Source organism: Montipora capricornis, chromosome 3 (assembly GCF_036669925.1).
Source record: "Montipora capricornis isolate CH-2021 chromosome 3, ASM3666992v2, whole genome shotgun sequence".
Taxonomy (NCBI): domain Eukaryota; kingdom Metazoa; phylum Cnidaria; class Anthozoa; order Scleractinia; family Acroporidae; genus Montipora; species Montipora capricornis.
Genome location: NC_090885.1, coordinates 2,656,693 through 2,666,692, shown reverse-complemented (window position 1 = coordinate 2,666,692; position 10,000 = coordinate 2,656,693). Strand labels below are relative to the sequence as shown.

General features: G+C 38.8%; 1 protein-coding gene across 1 annotated transcript in view; it reads left to right on the top strand.

Moving 5' to 3' along the window:
• The window catches only part of LOC138039717 (uncharacterized), a 29,049-nt gene that overhangs the window by 9,945 nt on the left and 9,104 nt on the right, over nt 1-10,000 (top strand). Inside the window, exons 7-11 of the mRNA XM_068885565.1 lie at nt 265-390; nt 1,589-1,595; nt 3,684-3,757; nt 4,597-4,638; nt 7,215-7,340. Of these exons, the coding sequence (XP_068741666.1) occupies nt 265-390; nt 1,589-1,595; nt 3,684-3,757; nt 4,597-4,638; nt 7,215-7,340 (375 nt within the window). The remainder of the gene's footprint in view (nt 1-264; nt 391-1,588; nt 1,596-3,683; nt 3,758-4,596; nt 4,639-7,214; nt 7,341-10,000) is intronic.

Below are 10,000 nucleotides of genomic sequence, written 5' to 3'. Positions count from 1 at the left end.
AGCAAAGACAGGATCGCGAAGGTAAACGTTTGTAGCTTAATGACAGTAATCGGAAAATCATTTATCAATTGAGGACTAACCTTCGCTTAAGATTGCACAAATTTCCTGGCTGAACGGCTCACACCAGCATTCGGCATCTCCGCTTTGTGCAGTTGCAGTTCAGTAGCTTATACTGAAAAAAGAACCGTGAGTTGTCGGTAATGTAATCCCCTTTGCATTGAATGCCTAGAACTAACAATGATTGTAATTCCTTTAATAAAATAGTTTGTGAGGATGATCCTGCCTATGCGGATGGGTGTCCTGCTTTTGCTGCTGTTGAAAACTACTGTCAGGACCAAGAAACATTTACGAGAACGTTTTGTCGAAAATCTTGTAAATTCTGCAGTGAAGGTCAGTGAAAAAGTCTTACCATGTTGTTTGGTCCGATTTACGTTAGGGAAGTATCAAGCCAATGTGGTGGAAATTCGTATACGTTATAATACGGTAATAGAACGGAAACTTGGACGCATACGAAATATCACTCGATTAATGATAAGCTATGATAATTGACAAAGAAACCCAGTGACTTGTCAAGGGAAAATTGCTCGTGAAAACTGAGCTAAAGATTTTGCGGGGGTTGCGCCATTAAATATCAAATCGAAGCAATCGAAGCAGCTTGTCCGGATTTCCAATGTACTGAGCATGCCTGTTCGTACGGAGGCTACAAGAACACCTTTCATTTAAATGAATGCAATTCGGAGAGCCAGAAAGAGGAAAATCTTTAATCTACCGGCTAATGGCTGCGCGTAGTCCGCTTAACGTGCCATTTCGCTGGTTTTTCTCTCGTCCTCTATTATAATTAATTTAAATGTTTTTATTCCATTAGGAACAAATACGATTAAACGAAAAGGGCCGCTGCGTAAACCCTTAAACATGTCGTGTTGATTTTAGTAGTAGTGCAAATAAGGTCTAATGTAACAGTGCACTGTCGTGAATGAAAAATTTCTAGTAATTATTATGCTACCGAAAAGAGTTTCCAGCACAGTTTTTTTAGATTGTTGATGATCCAAACTATAAGGACAAATGCAGAGAAAAAGTTAATGTGAAAAACTACTGTAAACACCAGACCCCGGTTGTTCGAAGGGTGGATAGCGATATCCGCCGGATAAATAGCTATCCGCTGGATAACTCAATCGGTTTTGCTTGTGTTTATCCGCTGGATAGTGATTTATCCGGTGGATAGCGTTATACACCTTTTGAACAACCGAGGCCAGATGGAGTTTATGAAGAAAGCCTGTCCGAAAACTTGCGGATTATGTGTGTTTATTCATGCAGAAGGGATCAGAAAAAAGACATAGAGATCATTAAAGATCATGTCAAGAAACTGAGGAAAAACGTACACAAGATACTGTTTCTGTAGCGACATTGTCGTTTGGGTTTTTCAGGGAAAAAAATGCATAAAAACAAGTAAAAAAGGAGTTTGGTGCTTCAGTTAATAGTTTTTAACTTCTTTGATAACAGACCGTCGTCCCTTTTATAAAATAATTGCTGCATACCTGACTTTGAGTCACCCGACTCTGTTCATTTTTATTTATTCCCAACACTTTAGATGCCAAGTAGCAGAAAGGGATGTGATTGTCACAGTTTAAAGACGAAGAATCCACGAAAAAAGTGTGATTGTGTAGCGCGAACAAGGCGACGGACTTTGTTTTACAGTGGTAGTTACCGACATCAGTAGATTATAAATTCGAGTAAAAAGTAACCACCGCTAGTGTTTGTAACTTAACAAAACCTAAAGGAAGGTATTAAACTGAAGAAATGTTGGATTAATTTTTTTTGTCTTCCTCTCGTTTCGTGGAGGAACTGATTTTAAAAGTAAACGTCGTGATAAGTTGCAGACCGTTGTCGCATTTGAGCATGATGAAATAGCATCACATCAAGGGGGTAGTTCTTGTAAAACTTGATTCCTTCACCATTGTCTCTCAATATTTTTGTCACTTCAGGCGCGGATCCAGGATTTTGAAATGGGGGGGGGGAGGGGGGTGAATTTTTGTAACAATGTAATAGAACCAAAGCCTGGTTGAGGTGTTTGAGGTCTGTGTAAGAAGGGGGGCTCAGAAAAAGGGGGTGAAAATTCACCCATTTCACCTCCCCTGGATACGCGCCTGCACTTGTTACCTATTTCTCGAGGTGTACAAGTTACTCTGTAAACAAGCCGAGCCAAGAATTAATTTATTTCTCATTAAATCAATAACTCTGTGAATCAGGTTATTGTGGATTTTACACCAGTCTCCCATAGCTCAATGGCAGAGGATCCGCACTAGGAATCGGACGGTCAACGCCGGTTCATCCACTGTTAGGGGCCACTCGGATTTTTTTTTGTCCGAGTATTCCAAACCTGCGATCAGGCGTACTTTTCTTTAGACAGGACGCGAAAAAGTACGCCTGATACAATTTCTTAACGAGTCGTCTGCCGCCCAGCAGTAAAGACACAAGAGTAATGTTATCATGTGTCATGTAGCTATAAATGTGAGCCAATCAGAATTAACCGGAAATTACCTGCATCTTGCGATTCGAGGAAAGAAGCGACGAAAACAAAACAGCACTCTGGCTGGAATCAGACTTCGTCCATAAAATCAATGCTATTTCTGCAAATCCCGCTTGACGGTTGGTGCGGTTTTTCTGTCAGACATTCGAAAACCTTTTGAACGAAAATAGGGAGGGGGGTATTTTGCAAAGAAAATCTTACAAATTTAGTTTCTCTCAAGTGGCATCGCATTTTGACATCATTTTTGTGGTATTCTATAAGGTAGAAAGAAGTACTTGACCGCCACTTTTGGAGCTGCTGAATGAAGCAAGACTGCTGGCTTTATGAGTTTGCACAACACAGGCAGTACAAAATGAATTTCATTCAAACTCGAATATTTGAGATGCCAATAAAAGATACTATTAAAATAAATATGAGAATAGTGGACTTTGAGAAATTCTAGTTTTCAAACAGCAGCAGCAGCAGCAACTCAACTATCATTTTGTAAGAAGTGTGTCACTAAACCATTGTTCAGATTGTTCAGCGCTTCCGTAAACAATGTCGAATTTCTCTGTCAAGCTCGGCTGATTCTCCGAATGTGGCAGCACTAAGCTGCCTTCTATGCGGTTCTTTTTGGATTCACAACTTGTTGCTTTCGAATATGTTCCAAAGGACTTACCACGACTACAAACGTTTTCGAGTCGGTGGAAGAGGAACGATGCATTTTTTCGAGAATACTTGGTCCCGTAAATGTCACTGTTGCCAAATCCCGTAGGAAGTACAACTATAATTTCTTTTTTTGGACAAACCATTGTTCGGATGCACTCTCTCTGCTCTTCCTTTAAAGATTTTTGAAAAAAGAAATGAAGTCGAAGCAACGATAGACGTAAACAGAGCCTAAACATCAATTATTTTCAAATCCTTCTCAGCGGCCATAATTTGATCAGCTGTTAACCGATTTTACAAGAAGTACGATTTGGAAACAATGCCTATGCAAAATGTTGGAGGGACAAACAAGAGTATTGTGGTATTTTTGATATTGGGTTTGTACTGTCGGCGCAATGCAGTAGGGGCGAGCTGCAAATTCGCGATTATATTACACTTCTACACAGACACAGACGATTCGCGTGGCATCTGCAGGCTGCAGATCGCATCTCTTGTGATTATCACCCTAAAGTCTTTATATATCTCTTGCACTCTGGCTCGATGAGAAACAACATTGGAAGGGGACAAAACAGGAGCAGGAAAGAGGTGAGGGATGGAATTAGGAGATTGATAATGGGATTTAGGAAAGAGTGTATAAGTGCTTGGTTACCCTCCGAGTAGCACCGGAATAGCCATGGCATGATTTTGTCGAATAAACTATTTGCCATCTATTAGGAGGCTGTTCTATTCAAAGAACCAACCTAAGCACTTATAGAAACGTCTCAAGAAAAACAAAATTTCACTGCACACTTTCCTATAATAAGTTATCAAGGATACGCAATAATTTTATGAGAGTAAATATATTGAATGGAACATTTGAGCCCCAGATATGCAAAAAGACATGCGCGAGAATAAGATAAGCGGAATACTGCTTAATTCTAAATTTTCACCTTCTATGAAAACCATGCATCCATTTGAACCAGCCTCAACTCTCTTCTTTTGACCGCGCAAACTTCAAAGCCATAGTGCAGCCCTTAGGAACGAATCATAATTAAGCGTTAGGGTTGAGTGCCATCATTGTCTGAAAACGATTTTCACCGCCGTCGATATATAAGCCCTAGCGCCTGTTTGATATTGTCAAAAGGCCCTAAAAGCAAAAGAAGCAGTGTGAAGAAGTCTGATCAGCAACACCAGGAGTTTCACTGGGTACAAAGAAAATGAAGGCGATCTTTGTGTTTGCTACATTATTACTTGTTCATAATTCCAATGGTAAATGTTTGCTATTGCTATGTCGATACTTATTTGCTAATCATTTTTTGAATTTAATTCTTTAATAATTCGATAATGTAAAAAATGTTCCTAAAAGATATTTGGTGGCGTTTATACCTATGACTTTGTTTTTACCGTTTCACATATTAAGTAGTTCTTTATCTCAACATTTTTAGGTAATGCCATTATGGAAGCTGAAAAATTTCTGCGTGATGAAGGTAAAGGGTTAACGTTCTAATACAGCTAGTAATAACCAGACGTTGATTATATTCGTTTGATCATTTTTAATTTAAAAGAAAATTACAGATCAAAACGTCTTTTGGATTTGTATAAACGTTTGACTAGTTTTTGTTTTCATAATCATCACGCGAGACTACCAATCCCGCCAAAACCGTCATACCGACTGTTGCAATTCATTTTATGGCGCTGCGTTTTTTTTCCCTGAATCCCTCAAGATATGTATAGTTACTCATGCCAAAATAACGTTTAGATTGTAACTCCAATTTGGATTTTCCGAGCGGTTTAATTAATAAGAACAAAACGATTTAAACGTGTTCGGCTGATGCTGTGCACCTTACAGGGGGACCTGACTCCATAATTGTCAGTGGTTGTGTACATTCACCAACTCAAAAACTGACAAAATATTCGTTGTTCGTATTTATGATACAAAATGAAAACAAAAAAACACTGAAGTACTAACCGTTTCGTTACAATAATTGATGTGTTCTAAATTATTTTTGAAACGTTATGGCGGAAATTTTGCCACTGATTAATATAAATTATTCACCCGCGCAACTAAAGTAATGCAACAGAAGCTGAATACATTTTCTGGTGGAAAGATTTTTGATGATTCTGTATGTTTCACTTTTCATTAATTTTTATTTTTGGGGTGGGGGGATAATAGCCTTTAAACAGGCTCTCTTGTCTTCCCGGTCCTCGAAGGAACCTGATTACAGCGTTTACCGAGATCAAGTTCCCAGCTGGCTCGAAACTGAGTTCCGAACAGCAATATGAGTTTTCCAGGTTTTTATGCCGGTGCTAAATTTCTCACTTCAATATGTGTATCTCCAGCTCGATGAAAGAAAGAAAAGTGATGTGCACACTGTCATGTTTATTTAGTAATACTGTCTATATATTAACATCAACAATAATATATATGGGTTATTGACTAAGTGTGAGGTCAAGATAGTGGTACAAAATCCGCCATGCTGGAGGGCAAGATTATTATTATTCTCGCACTGGGGCATTAAAACAAAGAGACCTGAACCAGTCAAGCTTGACTTGCCTTTGTTTTAATGTCCCAGTGCGGGAATAATAATGAGCTTGCTCTCCAGCATGGCGGTGCAAAAGGCTAGGCCTATTCAATTCATCCACAATGTTGACAAACTTCTCCCGGTTGACGTTTTTAATAAAATAATACCAAAACTTCCTGACCTGATATAAGGATTTTTTTAATCTTTCAAAAGGAAATTTAAAGAGAGAGGACTCCAAACGAATTCCCGCCACTTGCTCTTTGAAATAATATCCATTGAACCTGATTGGTCGACGGCAGTCCTCGGCAGGGCGGCAAAGCTAGGGCAACTTCTTTGCCAGGACTTTTCCCCAAGACAAAGGGAAAGGTCCTGGGAAAGGGGTACTGAGTGAAGGTCTTAGAGAATACAGTTGAACAAATTGTGCTCATACGGAAAGGCATGAATTGAGATGTTATAATTGTCAGCTATTCCATCTGATGCTAACTAAACCAAGATGATATATGTCATTGATTATTGAAATTGCTATCTGCGATCTTTGCATCGAAATGATAGCTCTGACATTGATGAAGTTGAAATAACCTGACTTAGGCACTGGCATTTTTAAACCCTTCATTACTTAATTTGTAACTTATACCATTTCCCCCTGTAATGTTTGAATGATTTTCAAGTCTCAGGCCGCGCCAGTCGAAAACTTGAAATATTATTGTAATTGGTCGAGTGGGAAAATGGTGGCCCCATGTATGCCGTAACATGTGACATTTTCGCATCTTACATTGCAACATGTGGAAATATTGCCATGTGGCCTCGTTTACGTGGAAGCAATCCTGGTGGTCATTTTGGATTTCTAGTAAAACTGAAAAATCGTTTGATTTATTGGTGTATGACGTTTTTGCAGTTCAGTTGCTGTAATACTGTACCTAATTGTGACGAATTTCACTCCAATGAAATTTAGACAGCGGTAATTTATTCGTTATGGCAAAGTAAAACTGATATAAGGGTTATTCGCCTCTTTTGGTTTCTATTTAAAAAGCCTGAATCGGTTTTTTCACTTTTTCCCAGAAAACCAAGACGGTCACTAAAATGGTCACCACAGACGCCAAAAACGAGACCATGGCTCAATATTTTGAGATCGAAACATAAACATTCCTTTTTCTAGATATCCTTTGCAGTTTCAATTGGCCCATGCTGATAAAAAAGAACTGTTTATAATTGGTAGAGCGGTTTTCAATTGAGTGTCGAAAGCAATGAGCGAATTACTTTGGTTTTGCATTACTTCACTCATTGATTGGTTCAAAGTTCTTTTTCAATCAATCAGAAGTGAAACCAAAACCAATCGTGGCTCGCGCGTGAACATTTTCGCGCGCTTTGTGACGGCTACGTGTAATTACTTCGAGTTTTGATTGGTTTACTGGATTGTCTCCCTCCTTTTTGATTGGCCAAAGTAATTACTTTGGTTTTGGTTTTACGACATGTGAAAACCGCTCTAATCCACTTTGCATTGAATGCTAAAATTAATTATGGTTATAATTTCAATAAAATAGTTTGTGATGATGATCCTGCCTATGCGGATGGGTGTGCAGAGCGTGCTGGTATTCCAAACTACTGTCAGGACCAAGAAGAATTTATGAGAAAGAATTGCCCAAAGTCGTGTGGATTCTGCACTGCAGGTAAGTAAAAGATTTCCTACCATGTTGTTATGTCGGGGGATTATGCGTTATAGGCTCGATTACCAGCCGCTGTTTTGGGAAATGAGCCAGCGCTCACTCCCAAAATCACGGCTGGACGCGTGAGGTGAGCCATTGTTAATCTCCGCCAATCAGAAACTCGCCTGCACAAATCCGTCCGGCCATGGTCTCTTCTGTTATCCATGGTCTCGCATAAATTATATTTTTTGACTGCGAAGGTATTCTTTGACCCGGCCTTTTCGAGGTTTACAGTGCTTTTAAGGTAGGAAACATCCATGATTTCGACAACGAAAAGTGTTCGAGAAGCTGCAGAATGGGGATTGTGTCGTTTTCTATCGCCTGAGTTCGGAAACTTTACTACTTTTCCAGTTGGCGCCAACGGCAAAATACGACTTTCAAATCCATTGCTATTACAATTTCTCCTTAGACTTCGCTAATGTAAGAGCAAGTAAAATTCCTCAAGATCAATTGAAATTACTGCTGAGTTTATTAGTGGCAAAACGAGGGGGGGATGAGGTCGACTGAGAGCTGGAGCAACCGAAGATTTTGTTGATTATTCGCCGGTTTAATTCAAACTCACATTGATCATTTAACAACAAATTCAAGCTTGTATCATCTGGAAACTTCGCACAGACGTTTTAAGTATTGTTATTTAATTACTGTTTTGTTAAAATCAGTTTTTTGGGATGTCTAATGCAATTTCCCCGCAACTTTTAACTTCGCATAAATTATATTTGAATTTATGTCACAGACACAACCTATCGCTCACTAGTCCTGTTCCGGGACTCCCTCTTACCCCGCCCTGGCCCATTTTCACGCGTCCAGCCGTCTCTTCTCGGGGAGGATACCCGAACTCGAGTGAGCGGCGGATATCGAGCCTAGTTTATGCTTGTGACCCACCTGTGCAAGCTGATGGAAGTTCATATTCTCATGATTGATGGGACTAAAACACACGCACAAGATATGGAAAAAAAACACTTGACGTTGCACTGCATGCGTTGTAAGTGTGTGCTTAGCAAAAAATACGTAGGGAAGGAAGAGATTCCAAGCAAACGTAGCGTCCTCAAATCTTACATAACTATCAGAAGGTGATCAAGGTGGAGTTGAAGGACAACCAACAATATAATTAAAAATAGAAGAGTAACCAGGTTTTGGAAACATATTCATGTAAAAAAGCGTTCTCTGATTGAGAAATTTAAAAACGTAAGCTTTCGGCTTCCAGAGTCTTTTGTTCTATTCAAAAACGGGCCTGTCGGAATCAAGCTTCAGAGTAAAAAAGACCTGTTGGAATCTAACTTCAGAGGAAAAGGGACCTGTCTGAATCATGTCTTCCATAGGGGGGTGCGGATGAAAAATGGAATGTCCCAATCAGTGCAAATATCGAATCATTTATGGGCACCCAGATCATAGTCGTATATTGGGAAACTTAGGATTGTTTTGGACAGTGTTCAAATCAGGGAAAAGGTCAAAGCAGTTGTAGTTGACGAGACACATCTCATTGAAGAATGGTAACAATTTTTGATTTATATAATTTATATTTTTTTCAAAATGAGCAGATTCCGCTATTCTAGAACCGTATATATTTTATATCTATACACACTTTATCACTTTTGAGATCAGTCAGAAAGCACGGTTATATATGTACTAGTATTGTTTATTATTTATTTATATACGGAGGCATCTTGTTGTACAATATTTTGCAGCTCATTAAAGAGAAGAATGGCTCCAATACGTTTGCATTGTTACTGGTACATGTAGATTCAAGGGCTAGATGTCAACTTTTCTAGAGATGAGCATGCATCTAAATACATGTAATATCAACCCGATTTAACAAATAAGCAAGCATCAACTTGTTCATACATTTTAGCACATGTGTAATTTTGCATTTTTTGTTAAAACAAAATCAAGTTACTAAAAGTATGTAGTCTGCATGAGATGTTCGCAGTGTTTGAATTCATTGAGCATTTCAGGTATGAAATACACCTAAAAGGAGTTGATTTCTGACAGACTACACTGTTAACTGCAATTGAAATGATCATATATTAAAAATTACCAGGAATTAGAATCTTTGTATATGTCTCAAAGGACATGTAGGTGATAAGATTTGAAGGGATGTGCAATTGGGAATTCCAAAACACACCCATCAACTCCAAAAGAAAAACAAAAAAAAAAAAGTTGAATAACATTAAAATAAATCATATTCTCTACAGGAAAAATTTTCGACCTGCTTATGCGCAACTACACTGTAGGTATGCTGAATGCCCTGTTTCCTATCGCACCAATAGTTGCACTTACAGCTACTGCAACAGAGACAACCAAAACGTTAACCCAAATCGAAAAAATATTTATTACACCACTGCAGGACGCCAGCATACAGGTGACAATAAGATAGAGACCCTCCTGCTACCTTAAATGGCAAATCTGAAAAAGTTGAGAGAGAACATGTCCCTTACTGTGTTTTACTCAAACTTAGAAATTTGTGGGGAATGCTTTAGCATTTTTCATCATCACTTGGGTCAGGAACAATGCACACCAATAGGTGCTTCAAATTTGGCAAAAAAATAGACTGCACAGTTCCATGCCAATTATCCAGAAAAGGAAAAAAATGACATACTAGATGACCTAATAAGAGGTCCTTAGGC